This window comes from Primulina eburnea, chromosome 1 (genome assembly GCF_022965805.1).
Source record: "Primulina eburnea isolate SZY01 chromosome 1, ASM2296580v1, whole genome shotgun sequence".
Classification (NCBI taxonomy): domain Eukaryota; kingdom Viridiplantae; phylum Streptophyta; class Magnoliopsida; order Lamiales; family Gesneriaceae; genus Primulina; species Primulina eburnea.
Genome location: NC_133101.1, coordinates 65,247,155 through 65,264,388, shown reverse-complemented (window position 1 = coordinate 65,264,388; position 17,234 = coordinate 65,247,155). Strand labels below are relative to the sequence as shown.

At 33.7% G+C, this 17,234-nt stretch overlaps 2 protein-coding genes and 1 pseudogene across 3 annotated transcripts; 1 reads left to right on the top strand and 2 right to left on the bottom strand.

The window, feature by feature from the left end:
- The first annotated feature begins 4,365 nt into the window (after positions 1-4,365).
- LOC140809689 (7-deoxyloganetin glucosyltransferase-like) lies at positions 4,366-5,615 on the top strand (annotated as a pseudogene).
- Positions 5,616-7,574: 1,959 nt separating this feature from the next.
- LOC140814205 (protein TRANSPARENT TESTA 1) lies at positions 7,575-8,767 on the bottom strand. Its single transcript, XM_073173120.1, has 2 exons — positions 8,374-8,767; positions 7,575-8,056 (listed from the first exon to the last, which is right to left on the bottom strand). Exons 1-2 carry the CDS (start codon positions 8,749-8,751, stop codon positions 7,652-7,654), a joined length of 783 nt encoding a protein of 260 aa, XP_073029221.1. The 5' UTR covers positions 8,752-8,767; the 3' UTR covers positions 7,575-7,651.
- A 1,392-nt stretch (positions 8,768-10,159) lies between these two features.
- On the bottom strand, positions 10,160-15,158 carry LOC140842612 (cryptochrome-1-like). Of its 2 annotated transcripts, XM_073210634.1 has the most exons (5): positions 14,522-15,154; positions 13,728-13,946; positions 11,889-12,595; positions 10,978-11,780; positions 10,160-10,441 (listed from the first exon to the last, which is right to left on the bottom strand). In XM_073210634.1, the coding sequence occupies exons 1-5, from the start codon at positions 14,832-14,834 to the stop codon at positions 10,438-10,440; spliced, it is 2,046 nt and encodes a 681-aa protein (XP_073066735.1). In that variant the 5' UTR covers positions 14,835-15,154; the 3' UTR covers positions 10,160-10,437. The 2 variants fall into 2 exon arrangements, with proteins under 2 accessions (XP_073066735.1, XP_073066742.1); XM_073210641.1 differs by lacking the exon at positions 10,160-10,441 and having other exon boundaries at positions 10,974-11,780; positions 14,522-15,158.
- Positions 15,159-17,234: the final 2,076 nt, after the last annotated feature.

The following is a 17,234-nucleotide window of genomic DNA, read 5'->3' as shown; positions in this document are numbered from 1 at the left end:
ATGTATGGGGATTTTATACGAATGGATCGGGGTTGGTGTGCCATGGGCCACCTCCAAGTCCCAATAATGCTCCATTTCATTCCAGAGTTTCATTATTTTTAATTATATGGAAAAAAATATAGGGAAAATTGTGATTGATATAATAACAAAGGAATGTAGTTAAGTATTCATCATAAATATTAGTATTAAAATTATATAATTTGATCTGAATTCAATTTGAAATCCACTTGAGTTTTATTCGTTCAATCGAACTATCTCAAATCTAACCATCGAATCACAATTTTAGAACATTCAAAACTCTGTGTCTTTTTTTATTAAATTTTTAAAAAAATATTTTGGAAATCTAACTAGATCGATGTTGTATTAATTAAAGAAGATTACAACGATGCAACATGTAGCTTTGGATGTTCCATGACATTTGAAAAGAGTTGGTAGAAGAAGGGGTAGGAAAATGTTAGTTCGCAAAGTAGTTGAGAGCAATTTTGGAAGTGAATCATGTTTCACGAAAAAGATAGTCAATCTTTGGTCTGCGGCCACCTAACCTTTTATTTTAATTTTTTTGAAAATAAAATAAAAAGATGATAAAATCATTAAATCAACCAAATCCAACCCGATTGGATTTCTCCTTGAGAATTAATTGATCTTGCTTTTTATTTCGTGAAGATGCTAATTATTTTATCTTTATTCATTAAATTTGTTAACTGTTTACATATGTTATATATAGAAGATCGATGATGTGGCGGCTCACACTTCATAGTCAAAGTATCATGCATCACACCTTCAACCGCATATGCGTAGATACATATTTTTCAACCCTTATTTTATAGAATATTCGAATCTCCTCTCTTCATTTAATAGTGCATGATTCACGTTGGACAAATCTTCAACATTGTTGAGATTGAATCTCAACAATGAATTCTCATGTTAAACATGACTAACGAGTGATAATATTCTGTGTGGCGTAAATCAGTAAGATCAAGCAGATTTGGCCACTCGGTTAAGGTACATTCGATGCTACTTCAAAAGATTAATTCATTACTCATTAGAATTCGTAGACGCAATGAATATTTGATTATATTATACGATATATGAAAAATTGTTTTCCAATTTGTTAACACTGAATATAATCATAGGCGTCTCCTTAACATTCCACCACGTTCGATGGATTAGGTTCAATATAGGAACGAGGCAATTATCAAGGCCCATCTTATGTTTGGTTTGGAAAATCCATTCATCTCCTCTGCATGTTACTTACAATCCAATGCTGTATATTTACGGAGTCTTTGCAAAACGTTGTTTTTTAAATCACGTTTTAGAAATTATAGATCATAAAAAAATGAGCAAAAAATCAAAATGGGTAGTGTTTAAAAATAAAAATAAAAAAAGATAAAATTTTAAAGTATAATGTTTGATAAATAAATGATAGCCATAGTATCTTTTTTAATAAAATAACATACTTATCATTATTAGAGAACATACGTCTCTTTTCATTTATTTGAATATATATAAAGGATAATTTTCTAGTAGACAAAAAATTTGCGGGTATATTGTCTAGAATAATTTCTATTTATTTATCAAAACATCGCAATCAATTTTGAAGGATCAGAATCAGAATAAAACTAGCTGTATTATTTTAATTACCAACTCCTCGTCATTTTTAACCCTTTTATTTGCATAAATTATCAACTTGCAATTTTTTTTTCACTTTTTCATAATCTACAAAAGCATAATCTTTTGCATAAGACTAGTAATAAATCTGACTTTTTCTAAGTAAAAAGATAAGAAGCATTTTTTTTTTGGCACAAAAACTCTTGTGAGACGGTCTCACGGATCAATTTCGTGGGTCGAATATCTTATTTGAGTCATCCATGAAAAAATATTACTTTTTATGTTAAGAGTATTGCTTTTTATTGTGAATATCAGTAAGATTGATCCATCTCACAGATAAAGATTCGTTATAATCTTCTTTTTATTAGTTGATTTTGAAATTGTAAAACCCGGGATTTTGGAGTAGCGTGATCATATCAGACTAATCAGATTAATAATTTGATTATGCTAGGATGGTGTAATCTGGGATATTAATAATTAAACCATTCAGAATATAAGATTTGTTTTGAGTTATCTAAGTCGTGTAGATAATTTTATCGTGTACAGAATTTTTAAGCTCTAAATTAATAGGGTATTATTTTCGGTACTTGAACTTTTGGGTTCATTAAATCTATCACGATCCAAGGAATTTATTAAGGAAATTCGAAGATTTCGCAGATAAATGTCTAAGATTTAAGTGGAGATTGAGATACCGGGATAAAAGATCAAGCAAGAGATAATAAAATCCCTAGAATTCGAATTTCATGGTGTATAAATTTAATAATTTCGAAATTGAGGGATAAAAGATTTAGAGTTCGAATTTATATCACAGATAAATCATGATTTTAGATGAAGATTTGATTCAGAGTTCAAATGCACTATAACTCTTGATCACGATAGCAGCTAACCCTATAAATAGGAGAACCTATAGACTCGAAAATTGCACCCAAATTCTCTCAAAATTTCGAGAATCTCCTCTAGGTATTTTTAGGAATTTTCGAGCACAGCGAAGCGCTGCCGCCGTCCAGCCGCCGAAGAGGAATTTTCGAGAATTCCTGTGCAAGCAATCCTAGGTATTCACGTTTTTTTTTCATCAATAATTCAAGGTAAGTGGGCTGTTTTAAATTTCGGTTTTATGCATATGAATTTTCGATTTTGGTTTAAAAAATTCGGTCGAACACCGTCTATACGTTTTTACGAAATTTGGTACGTTTATGTTTGGCACTGTGAGATTCCCTGAAAATGGGTAGAATTCCAACATATGGTCCTTAACAGTGGGATAGAACTGTTTTATTGCCTTGCCTCCTTAGAGGATTAAAACTTAGGGACTGATATCAGTAAACCATGAAAAGGTGAAAAATCGCAGTGTTATTATGATATTATTATGATGTTATGATTATGAAAAACATGCTGTAGATATATGTTGTTTTTCGAAAATGTTATAAAAATGTTTATGTTGTTTTCAATATCACCATTTACTGAGTATTTCCTAAAATACTCACCCTTATACCCTTCTCCAGATAAATCCGAAGAACATGTTGAAGAAAAAGAATATGAACAATTTTGGGGATGGTGATTCTTCGAGATTTAGTGTTAGTCATGTTAGCATTATTACGAATTTCGTTGTTTTTTTTATTTATCTCATGTAAGACGCTTCCGCATTAGTTATTTCAGTTGTAAAGACTTAAGTTTTGAGAAATTATGAAATAAACTGGTATTCGGTTTATCTGTGCTACGAGGCTGATTGTTTTTAATTGTGTGATTGATAAACAACACTGATGTCGACTAACCCCGGTCTCGGGACGTGACAGAAATGAGTTCAATTCTAATCACCGAGGGGAACAAAAAAGAAGTTGGATTCTGACTTTTCTTTTTATTACGTCTGTGGGTGAAAAATGAACTACAGAAAACTCTCGAATCTCAGTTGTTATCTTTGAATTATATTACTTGTACAATCAAATAGAAAACATATTTAGTATATTAATAATAAAATTGAATTTCTCCGAAGGCTATGATTCATCTTTAAATATGCTAGTTAAAACTTTTCTGTCATTTTAATTTCAAATTGTTTGAAAGTTGACAAATACACGTTTGTAATTTAGTAATCGATCTGTTGTTTTTAAATTGCACATTTTCTCAATAATTCAGACCCAATCAGTGGAATCAAATCTCGAGCGATCTTTCCCATTATAATATTTGAAAACAAACAGTAGTAAGTAATTCAACTTCGATCATCATATTTACAAAAGTATTAAATATCACCACAATTCAGCATATCGAAACAGTTGCCATAAACTTCATTTTCCCATAAAATACAAAATAAAAATCGACTATTCTTCTTTCTTGCTATTTTTTTTCCATAAACAATATTTTTATTGTTCAAATCATATTTGTTTGACCATTCACCACTGGAATTACAGCTCAACAGAAATTAGAATTGTTTTCTTCTGTATTTATTTGACTACATATATTTATACGAGATTTTTTTTTTTTTGGTTTAGTAACTTGTATTTTTTTTATATAGTGTATTTTCAATTTTTTATTTTGATATAATTTTTTTTTGAATTTTTTATTTTTTTTATAATAATTTATTTGACTACATATTTTGATATCAAGGTCTTTGAATCTCATCTATATAACTTTGTAAGATTTTCTTAGAAATCGCCAATTAAATTATTGCTAACACATATATTGATTTGTTTGAAATTTAGTACCCGCGCTGGTTATAACTTAGTAAGACTGTGGGCCGAGTTTAGTACCCGCGCTAGAAATAACAGCATGATTTTTTTGTTGGTTAATGCAGATGAGAGCTACTTGACCAAAAGGTATTTGGACACAATCATAGATGAGATTCCAAGCATGGTTTGAGAGATCTTCCAAGTTTCTTAAGAACCACAAGCCCTCCTGATTACGTGATCAAATTTATTCTGTCTGAAACAGAGAGAGCTTCTGCATGCCATTGTGGTGAACACGTTTGAGGAACTCGAAGGAGATATTTTAAAAGAACTTTCGTTAATTCTACCGCCAGTTTATGCTATCGGGCCTTTGCAACTTGTGGAAGAACAATACGAGAACAAGGGCTTAGAGCTTCTTGGATCAAATCTATGGAAAGAGAAGAAGAGAAGCCGGAGTGTCTCGAATGGCTCGACTCGAAAGAGCCGAATTCTGTTGTTTATGTCAATTTCTGAAACATAACTGTGATGACTGTCACGCTCCGAGCCCGGGCCCGGGCCCGGGCCCGCGCCTGCGTGATTGCACAATGGACCCTTATAGCAACTACTTCGTATTCGTCCTTGCTTTACGAAAATGATTAATTCAAGTTGTATAGAAGTCCATTGTAACCCATTATAAACTCATTTTAAATCTTTGTTATTTTAGATGTGCACAAGAGTATCACAATGACTCCCAATCAACTCATTGAGTTTGCTCGGGGGCTTGCTAATAGTAACCAAATATTTTTATGGATTATAAGGCCTGATCTTGTTACGGGGAAGAAGGCCATTCTCCCACCTGAATTTCTTAAAGCGACAAAACAAAGATCTTTTATGGCGAATTGGTGCCCTCAAGAAAAAGTTCTGAATCACCCTTCTGTTGGATGGTTCTTGACTCACAGTGGATGGAACTCGACCCTAGAAAGCATATGCAGCAGGGTGCCCATGATCTGTTGGCCGTTTTTTGTGGAGCATCGTCAGACCAACTGTTGGTATTGCTGCACTCGTTGGGGCATAGGCACGAAGATTGACAATAATGTGAAGAGGGACGAAGTGAGAAGTCTGGTCGCAGAGTTGATGAGTGGAGACAAAGGGAAAGAGATGAAGAGAAGGGCTATGGAGTACTGGAAGAAATTGGATAAATTAGAATCTGCTAAAAGTTCATCTCTCCAGAATCTCGACAAGGTTATCAATGAAGTGCTTCTATCTCACAAATTAACATTAGAAAATGTGTCCCTTTTGGCTTATAACTTCTTGAACTTGTTTAATTTCTTTTATATTCACATCACAAACTAAAGTAGGAGTAATCAAGGGTGTCTTCGGGCGATTTAATTTTGTGGTTTATTGTCAATATATGGTAAATAGAAGGCGATATCACCAATAATAATTACTTACGGAGATAGTTAGTAAAATAATATTGATCAAATATTTTTTTAAACAATGACTTTCTCATGTACATGACTTGGAGAATGTTATTTTTTTTCAAAATGAAATTTGACCAAGATTATTATCTTAAATGTCCTGTAATTACATCAGGGAGAATGTATATCATCCCAAATATTAAAAGAGTGGGTCTCATGTGAGACGGGTCAATAATACTCATATTCACAATAAAAAGTAATACTTTTAGTATAAAAAGTAATACTTTTTCATGGATAACCCAAATAAGAGATCTGTCTCACAAATATGACCTGTGAGACCGTCTCACACAAGTTTTTGTCCAGATAAATATATGTTTATCTCGAAATTTTTTATTTAATATTTCAATTAGATGTATACGATATTAAAAAAAAAAGATTGTTAGAAAATTTCGTTAGTTTGTCAAATTGACCAATTTTTTTTTCTTTTATGATACGCAAATGCATGGCCAGCTTGAAAAGTTATGCTGTAGAAATTAAATGCGTGCGTTGATATATTTTATTATTTTATAAGAGATTATTATGTCATGTCCAATTTGAATTATACTTATTCAGATAAAATAATTAAAAATTTATGATATTTAAAAATCGATTTGATATTTTAAGTTATTGTTTTCAAAATAATTAAAATCTCTAATCTCTATTATTGTAGTCGATCATACTTAACTAGTTGGACAAATCATATTATTAGCATCCTAAAGTTGTCCAGTATGAATCGTTTCATACCCGTATTATAAATATAAATTCATACGTTCTACAAATAAATAAGAAATAAATAAATGTGGATTATACATATATTTATAATAACAATTTTAGTAGCTTGATTTTTTAAGCTTTATTAATTAATTAATTTTGACTGGGGTCGGGGTTTTGAATCCAATTGCAGATGGGCCTGACAAAAAAATAATGTAAAAGAATCCATGCATGGTGTAAAAAAAGATGGATTTTGAGAACACGGACAATTAAGTAAAATAGAGTCTAGTACGTTTGGATTTAAAACATTCTACTTATTAAAATAAGTGTTTTTTAAGTTGATTTTAAAAATATTTTTTTAAGTAAAAATTTTAATAGTTTTTTGTTTGGATAAATAGATGAATTTTTTTAATATGATTTATTTAGAAAATCACTTAAAAGCTATAAATTTGGTCTTTTGGAAAAACAATTATTTTAACTTAATTAAGTGCTTTTAAAAGCAATAAAATAGATATCCAAACATATATAAAACTATAAAATCAATTTTTATTATTAAAAAAACATTTTTAAGAAAAAAGCTACTAAATCCAAACGGAAATATCAATTTAAAAAAATCACAATTATATTATACCTTTGAGTTCCCAATATCCTGCGTTTTTAACATAGAATACTGGGTTTCAAAAATTGTATATGTCAAGTTAGCATGAATTCGTCCCAGATTATTGCTTTGCTCTTCACAAACCAACTCTCCATCAAAAGCAAACATAGGTCACTTAGACAAAGGTTACGTTAATAGAATAGAAAAGTTAGTTTTAGTCAAATGTATATATTTAAGGGGCAAAATCTTCTTTTTTTTAAAAAAAATATATAAAAGAAAAGATAAAAGAATGTTTGTTTGGAGATAGATGTTCATCGAGGAAAGTGTTCAAGAACCCAGAAAATATAACTTTTGGATTTGATCTTTAGATTTAAAATTCTTAAAAAGAAAAAAAAATCTATTATTTTTCTATTTTATCTAAACATCTTCTATTTTTTAGGGAAAAAAGTTGCGCTTTTTTTTTATTGAATGAAGAAATTTGGAAAAAAAATATGATATGTTTTGTTAAAAAAAAATTGTAAATATATCTAGCAAAAAATTGGGTTATTAAAGTGTTTTTCTCTGTTTTATAGTTTCTCTATGCAAACCAACCCAAAATGCCATTCAAACAAGTTGTTCAGAATCAAATATTAATGATCGATTTTTCATATAGCAAGCTTCCCCTCATCAAAAGTGGGAGGAAAAGAGGGACCATGACCAGAACCGAACGACGCGACATGATCTTTGAGTGATCTTTTGTGTTTGAAGTCCGAACCACAGACGCACAGCCAGCGTTTGCCGCAGTTCTTCTCGTGAGTTCTCCAGTCTCCTTTAACGGCCAAACGCTTGCCGCATTTTCGGCATGAAAAACGCTTCATTCCATGTTTTCTCTTGTGATGTGTTTGTAAAGTCCTAAAATCCTTAAGGGGTTTGGCTCTGGGGTGGTTAATATTGTTCTTGCATCCTTCTCTGTAGCAGTAGCATGGGATTCCTAACATGGCGCTTGGTTGAGTCCCTTTCAGTGAGTTAGGGCCTCGGCGATATTCTGAGCCATGACCCCACATGTGCATCTGACTTATCAAACATGAGATAATCAAAGAAATTATCTTACACATGTAAGAAATTAAAACAACGATTATAATTGGAGTTCTTGATACTAATAGTTTCTTATGTGATCGGAGCAAGATGGAAGTCATAATTTCAAAGTATTCGGAGCAAGCTGAAGATACGTAATAGTTTCTAACGATATTAACATTGATCCAAACATCATGAGTTTCTTCAGTATAAATACAGTACTATTAGTTTGAGCTACATAATGTATTCATACATGCATGCGTGATGCATGATATATGTATATATGCATGTATGTATGAGGGTATGCGCGCACCTGGAGATTGTTGTAGCGATTGAAGGTTTTTTTGCATATTTGGCAAGAAAAATGAGTGAAACCCACCAAGATTTGTTCAGGTGTAGGTATCCAGTATTGGCTAACTAGCTCTACTGAACTTATATCCTTAATACGACCAACATCAGCACTTGTATCGAAGAATCCACCGTTGGGAAGGCCTATTTGCAAGGCAAATGCAGCATCTTCTTTAGCGCGACCATCGCTTTGATCAGAAGCGTTTCTGGCCGTATGCACTTTCTCTTGAGAAGTCAATGGTTTGTTTGGGAAGAAGTTGAATTGTTCGATATCTTTGTTGACAATCGAGGAGGAAACTAGAGAACAAGATGGGCTAAATGAAATACCACCTGAACCTTCCATGCTTATGATCCGTGCGTGTTTCTTTGTGTCTCAAGGTCTTCTTATATATACGTAATGAGTATTATATATTAACCTCATTGAAAGTTAGTCATACGAAAATGGCTTAACTTCTAATTGAATGTGATGATATTCATAGTCTATATAAAGTAGTATCAAATATCGAACTCGAGCTCCAAAAAAAAAAAAGAATTTGAAAATCAAATTCTTGATCAACTCAAGCTTGTGGTCAGAGAGCTCTCGGACTCGAGCTTGGGCTCGGGCAAGTTCATCATCTCTAACCAACTCGACTTACAACCCTAATTTGCAACAAGAAATCTTGGATTTCACATTTAGTTAATACTAGATAGATTGATAAATGGATTTATGTGAGCCAACTGTCACATCTCATTATCTCGGGAATGTGATCAGGCAAGAAATTTAATGGATGAATAAGTTAGTTGAGCAAAAGCAACCTTAGTTGAGGTGATCACAGTTAATTTCGGCTGTTGGTGTGGAATATCTGATTTTGGGTATGTAATGATGACTGTGGCCCATGCATTCTATTTCTAGGACGAGGCATAAACCAGTGACTTCGAAATTTATGGGACTAATTTAATATCGTCCAGCACAAATTCTTACTTCTTTTAGGTCAGAAGGGTATGCTGGACAGGCAGAGCTACCTGAACTAGAAAATCTCGGGCTCGCACGAGGTTCATTTCATTTATGTTATGTCCTCCTAGGTTTTTCAATTTCAGTGCTAAATTCAATTCTTTCAGCTCCACTATTTTATTAACTAATAAACTAATCATAATTAGAACTCTTTAATTTCTAATTATGCTTTCTGATTTGCACATGAAGTATTACCATAGAATCCCGGTGGTGGTATATATTCGTAATTATTTTCATGTTCAAATTATGATTTTATTTGTTTTTCTTTAGTTGAATATACTATTAGACATACGCGACTTGCTGCAAGGATATCTCGATTAGCAAGTATGTTTTCTTCCCGGGATACAAGTGTTAATTGGTAAAAACGAAGGACTCAACATTGGTAATTTCTGGGATACAAATATATTATATTCGAGTCACTGACATATGGTAAAAGATATTGGAAAAAAAAAATGAAGCTACATGAAGAAATATTGCAGGGAAACACAATACATTTTCAAGGATATCAAACACACAGACTCAATTTTTATTTTCTACGATTACCAGCTCAAAACTTTCAGTGAAGGTCCATGAAACTACAATGGATGGAGGAATTCTGAAGTAGAAACACAAGCTAGAATCGCACACTTTCGAATTCCGTTCAGTATCACTTAAACTCCATCAGCAAGCCAGCCTTACAACCACAGGTCTTCGGGCATAGAATTTTGAATCAAACAAAAGCATATTGTAAACGTAATAGCTGCCTATAGTACATGAAGCATACAAGGCACAAACATGCATTTATTAAAAACGAAAAAACTCCAAATCCCGTCACCAAATTTCTGCTGCTATAGTGATGGCCAAACACAGACTGTACAGAAAAACCGTAAAAATTGTACAACAGGACAGCAAGCAATGGATACAGATGAACCACCCCATGGACTACAAAAAATGTGGATGACGATGGATTGTTGGTCGAAACAGACGGTGCCATACCCGTGCTGGTTTCATCTTGCAGTTTCTACTCCATGTCCGGTTCACTAATATACTGACTTCAAATTATCTGGTACCAAGTGAAACAATGAAAATCAAGGAATTTGCACACCAGAAGTGCTGAAGGGAATTGCCATTAATGATGAAAGTGTAATTTCGACTTTGCTCAAGAACAAATGGTTATTGTCAATTATCATATGCCGTTCCTTTTTTTCATGTTGAATATAAAGAGAAGTCACTGAATCAACAAATAGCAACAAGTTTTATGATAAAAACTTCTAGATGTTTGCAAAATCCCAATCACTCGATCCTTTGAAAATGGAGCTCCATGCAAGCACGAACAAATTGGGATTTTGATCATGTCAATTCGATGGCTGAGTATATAAGAATACACATCACTCATCAAGCAATTCTGATCAACTCTTTTCGTAAAATGAGTACGGACACAAGGTAATTTCTATTGGAACTCAAATAAAGTCTTATTTCTGTAGGCTAGGGAACCTGAGGAGTGACAACCGGTGAGCTTAGAGTGGTGGTAGTTATAATATGCACGATAGCATTATTTGACTTCGAAATTAACACTTGAAACTCAAACGGTTTACTTACCCAGTTTGATAAAGCCGCCTCCAGCTTATTAGCTGGTGAGATTGTCGGTGCCTTTGCGAGTAAGAGGAACCATTTCCAATACCACTGTCCTCAGCAGCAAATGGGTCAGAGTAAGTTGAACTTGAGGGAGACCAAACCGGTACGAGACCTCCATCTCTTTCTCTTCTACCGACACTGGATGACTCTGCAGTAGATTCTTCAGAATTCCTCCGACCTGTTCTGTTAAATTGTAGAAAACCAGTGTTCAGTCTAACTGTTTCTGTAGTAACCCGTCCAAATGCGTCTCTTCTTGGTTCCTCTGCCATATTTACATTCGATGGCACCTCAGCTCTACTCTCATCTGCAGAAATTCGAATATTAATAGATGTCTCTTCGTCTCCCACCCTCACAAAAGAAGAAGTGATGCTTGGGACCATTTGATCCTCGTATAGTCGAATATTTGTATTTATATGGTTGTTTCGAATTGGTTCGTTATCCATTTCCATTTCTACTTCTGTTTCTTGAGGAAACGCAATAGGGGTTGAATCAGATGAGTCTCCGAGTCCCTCTTCCATTCCATTACCGGCTCTTGAAGCTGCTTCATTTCGCCACATCTGTGACAGTGCTTCATGTAACCTGGCTTTTGCATCATCGATTTCAACAATTGGTAAAGGATAATTGGAACCAAGCTCGATTCCAGCTGCCTGAAGAACAGATTCTGGTGCATTCCAAGGGTGGTGTATCCATTCGGTTGGCAATCTAGCAAGTTCAGGAAGCCATCGCCGAACATACTCACCGTTTGGGTCAAACTTGTAACCCTCGAACTGTGAAATGACAATATACGTAAATTAAATGCACCATTGTTGAGAATTTGGAGAAAACAGTAACATAATGTGTGAAAAATCAATGGTAATACATAAATCAATCAACACCTGTGGGTTGTCAATGCGATCAAGCTGACGACCATCTGGAAGAGTCCCTGATATATACTGCCAACCAAGGGCATCACTTTCAAGATCCGCGTCCAAAAGGGTATCCCAGAAGTACTTCATTCCCCATCTCCACGGCAGCTGCAGGACCTTCACAAAGAAACTCGAGACCACCACTCGTATCCGATCATGCAGCCAGCCACTGGCCCACAGCTCTCTCATACCAGCATCCACCAAAGGATAACCGGTTCGGCCTTGTCTCCATGCCTTAAAGTAACCCTCATCCACTACCCAAGGGAAAAACTTAAGGTGACCAAGTAACGGCCTTTCATGGCTGTATGGATGGTTGAAACTCATATATCTCGAATATTCTCTGAGCCCAATACTCTTAAGAAATAAGTTGACACTATCTTCACCAGCCTTGTTCCCATCATTGGCCCATAGAACTTGCTTGCTGCGAACTAAATGGAAGACCTTCCGTACACTGACTTCGCCAAAATGTAAATGAGGAGAGAGGAACGAGGTGGTAGCACTATCTGCTTTTCTTCGGTTCTTTGAGTACTCTATGAGTGGTCCATTAATGAATGAGGTGAGAGCCTTATCAGCGTTGCTCCAGCCAGGAGACCAAGCTCGAGCAAGAAGTGCATTACTTCCTTTCTCAGACTCATCTTCAAATACTAAAGTGTCCGAAGCACATATTGGCATGTCAACTAAAAAAGATCAAGCATAAATTTCAATGCAAATCCGAAGAAAAAATGGTTAACTAGAAACTGAGGGACACACTAGCAAGCGATAAAACATCTGCGAAAAATAAAGGAAAGCAGCAGAAAGAAATCAAAATTGAATACCAGGATGAAGTTCACCAAATACTCTTCCGTCGTAGCAAGTTTTCTCAAGAAACCTAATCCACCAATTGTCAATGTTTTCCTATTCAACTACTGTTCTTGCCCATGTTGATGAAGTTTTATGAGAAGATAGAGCACAGCACAAGAACGTCTTGGTCTAAAGAATCCCATTAAGTAAACAACTACTCACATGCTGACTCATTGTAGCAATAGAATTTTATGAATGAATTGGGTTTATAATCAGCCATACATTAAATGAATCGAAGATTTTTAACATTGCTACAGCATGAACTGCAACCAGGAACACTAATATTTCTTGCCCTGATGAAGGATCACTAATACACAAGCAGAATTAAACATATAATTCAAATAGCTGCTTGAATATATCTCCTTTATGAACGACCCAGCTGATATAGCTACCATCATGACACAAGTATTAAGATATTGCGGTACTAGAGCACGTTCGTCTAGTTAGTTTTGATCATGCTTCCTCTTCCAAAACACACTTGTTGGACAAGAATAAGTGGATGTTTTGAATAGTTTCCATATTCGAACAAAGAGATCAACTACGATTTATCGAAATTGCCTGAGACTCACAGCCAAAAATATAAAATAACTTCTTCAGAAACTGTTAGAATTTAAATTCACCAGCTGGATACCATGTACAAAGTTATACAATTGATTAGCATGGGTGATAATATGCTAATATATACAGTAGAGTCAGAAAGAATTATCAAAAACCAACATAATTAGCACTTGTAGCGAAAGAGGTTAGATGTTAGCTGTATTCAAGTGTCATTTAGGTCTTGAAACTAAACGATATCCTTTTCAACACTATTTATCATTACTGTTTACCAAAAATATTGTCAATATAAGCAATATCACCACAAAATTTTGATGAAGTGCACATAGGGACTAGCAATTAGCACTTAGTAGAGTCGATACGATTAAACACAGTGAGAATCATAATTGTCAAAACGTGAGAAGACCCTACTACCAGAAATTATTCTTTTGGGTGGGAGAAGTGGAGCCTCGGGATCATGTGGCATGCTAAGGCATCTTTCCCAAAATCCTGCAAAAGTTATGAATGGTAGGCCTTCCTGATCATGGACTTCCCAAGGTTCGTACAGCAAGTCCGCGTTAAAGGAGCGGACAGCCACTCCTTTGGCCGTCAAAACATCCTTCGCTCGGTGATCCCGAACCAACGATATAGGATCTAAAATAATAATCAAGCAGATAAATGCTAACTCCAGCAGAAGTAGAGCTAAAAATCTTATTGAGGGGGATAAAACTAAAATATAAAAATTTGAGGGGAAATTAGGCCTTATGTAAAATGCCTTCTTTTCTAACCAGCTATTGCCTTTAAATTAAAGATAAAAGCTACAGCTTTAAGACAACAAGATAGTCCATTTCTACATATGGAAAGAAAGAAACAACACACTAGTATACTACCTCACTAATACGAAAGTCCACTTCTTTCCCAAAGAAAGGGTTATTTTAAAATAAAATTGAATATTATGACTGGCAGAGTCAAAAGAAATCACGGCATTTATGTTTATATTGCAGTATGATATGGACCAAAAAGAGAAACCAACAAAGGTTAAAAATAATTATAAAATTCTTTACCACTATTTAATAACTAAACGATACCAATTTCAGTAACGATAAACATCAATATAATATGCTAAAAGCACAGTACAAGGAACTGACAAAATCCCAAGTGCCACCTTAAAGTATATGAAAACTAAGAGAAAATTAATAGAATACTCTACAATGAGAAGGAAAACTGACCATATAAATGGTTGAAAAGGATCTGAGTAGCTCCAGTGGATTTAACAATTTCAAGGAGAGAAGAAACACTATCTGTAGATCTCTTAGTGAGAAGACTAGTGCCTAGACGTTTCAAAGAAATATCGAGATGTGCTAAACTCTGCTTCAGCCACCATCTTGAAACCCTTCCTGGAAAATAAAGCCCTTCTTCTTCAGGTGCCCATATAAATACTGCAATTACTGCTCCAGCCCTCACTCCAGCAGCTAATGCTGGATTATCTTCCACTCTTAGATCCCTCCTGAACCATACTATACTGCACCCCCCTCCTGACATGCCCAATAAATTTTCGAGAAAATAGACACACACACACACGAACAAATTACGTTTCTTCTATAAACATCATAATTCTTCTCTTCTTGCGGTTGGGATACAAATCACTCTTGACACCTGTTGATTTTGCTATTCTTTTCACCAATCGAGACTCAAGAGAATAGACCATGAACCAAAAGAACTGATCTTTAACTTTCTTTCTCGCATAAATTACATATGAGTGCGTGGAAGAATTTAATTCTCCGTGAATCTTAATGGCCTAAAGTGAATAGTATGAAAAAATGGGCACTCAGCAATAGCAAAAAGAAACCTTTGAGAGAGAAACAGGGAGTGATGGTGATTGGTTAAGGTTGTGGGGTTGCAAGATAACTGCCGGCCAAATTGCAGCCACAACTTTTAAGTTTTTCGAGATTTTTTATTTTTATTTTTATTTTTGGATCTTGGTTTCTTATCCGATGCAAAAACACAGAAATACCATCAAGCCCATCTAGCTGGTAGCACCTTCGCTGATCGTTCCAAGATGGCGGGCTGGAAATAAATGTCAAGCTTAGCTTCACTGCACTTGGGATTCTACGTATTCCATTCGAGCATTTATATTCTTCAATAACCAAGTCTTTAAATGCCGAAATTAGCTGAGTTAAGTTGAACTTAGGTAATCATGTGTTACGTTGAGTTTGATTTCGAATATTGTTTTACCCAAAAGTTCAGACATAAACTCAATTAATTCGACATAATCTATAACACCATTTCGAAACCGAAAATATATATTTCTGGTTTGAAAAAGCACCAAACTTGTTGGGTTTTCATAATTATTACACACGAATTTTGCAATTTCGGTTGATCTCTTCACACACCCTCGTAACAATTTTTCAGGTTGATTAATGAAATTGCGAGATCTGAAATGTGATATTTTTTCTTAAGAATGAAATAAAGCCATAACATTTTGTCTTTAGGTCAAAGATAGACTTGAAAGGATATGCATGCCACCAGTCGATCGAGACAACCACTTGCTAATTGTTTTATGCATAGTTTTCAGCAATTTTTTATTTGCAAGTCAAGTTACGATGTGGGAAGCCTTGGGGAGGAGTAGTAGTAGTAGAAAGAAGATTCACATGTAGATTTTGTTTGAAGAAAAATATGTATTTTAATGGTTTTTAACATATTATCTTATTTTGAGAATAGATAAATATAAAATATATATAACTGAAAGTTCTCTTGTAATAAAATCAATCTCATATTTACTTTTTTTTTTTTTTTTACAATATGTACTAATTCATAAAGCTTATTCATATTTACTTAATTAAAACTTTCAAATTTGACGATTTATCATGAATGAAATGTTTGATAGATCATATTTTAACTACTACACTTTCAAATTGGGAAAAAATTTATATTGATATTCTTTACTTCCAAAAAAAACTATATATGAAAAAACCATCAAAAAATTTATAATAAAATATATTATTTAATACATATTATCAACTTATCCTTATTCATAAGAAAAAAAGTACTCAAATAATATTTATTTCCAATGGTTTTGGTCAATGAAATATGAATTAATAATAATTTAAAATTTTCAATAAAATCACAATTTCAAATTAGAAGAGAAATTATTACTCTTTCATTATTATCCATAAAATCAGTTTATAATAATTTTATTCACATATAATCTCATCTCTTCAATCAAACAAACGAACACTCAGAATTATAAAGCAAAACATGTGTGAGACGGTCTCACGGGTCATATTTTGTGAGACATATCCTTATTTGGGTCATCAATGAAAAAGTATTACTTTTTATGCCAAGATTATTACTTTTCTATTGTGAATATCGCTAGGGTTGAGCTGTCTTACAAATAAAAATTTGTGAGACCGTCTCATAAGAAACATATTCAAATTATAATGTACTATCCAATTTGGAGTTGGGTTGTGTCTCTAGACTATCATTTAATAGTACTCTGTCACCAATGACTTGCATGGATAGATATATATAAGATAACAAACCATTAATTTCCATGCACGTGAACACTTTCAGCTTCAATCACCACCAAACAAAAAAATATTAATAATAATTGGTTACACTGACTGAATTATCTATCTAATAATTAAATACATATTATAAAACCCACGAAAATTTATTAAATATTTTTGGAGGAACCACACAATCCTATCGGAAATGAGATATCACACCTCGACAGTCTATCTAAGGATTATTTCGTTCGTGGGTCACTTCAAATTTCTCCTAATAACGAATAATTTTTCCATCAGATGTCTTAGCTTTATTTTTAAGAAAATAATAAATCAAAAAATATATGCTTTGGCAACGTCAATTCGACGAATATTTATATTATATTCTATCTGCTACATAATAATTTAATGCATTGAATTTTAATTTTCAACATTT

What these genes read in the sequence shown, in the direction of transcription:
- LOC140842612 (XM_073210641.1), bottom strand. Translation starts at nt 14,834, where the DNA reads ATGTCAGGAGGGGGGTGCAGTATAGTATGGTTCAGGAGGGATCTAAGA. An exon ending in CCTTTTCAACCATTTATATG is followed by an intron (nt 13,947 to 14,521) that starts GTCAGTTTTCCT and finishes TTATTATTTTAG; the next exon opens with ATCCTATATCGTTGGTTCGG. An exon ending in ATCGCATTGACAACCCACAG is followed by an intron (nt 11,781 to 11,888) that starts GTGTTGATTGAT and finishes GTCATTTCACAG; the next exon opens with TTCGAGGGTTACAAGTTTGA.
- LOC140814205 (XM_073173120.1), bottom strand. Translation starts at nt 8,751, where the DNA reads ATGGAAGGTTCAGGTGGTATTTCATTTAGCCCATCTTGTTCTCTAGTT. An exon ending in ATCGCTACAACAATCTCCAG is followed by an intron (nt 8,057 to 8,373) that starts GTGCGCGCATAC and finishes TTGATAAGTCAG; the next exon opens with ATGCACATGTGGGGTCATGG.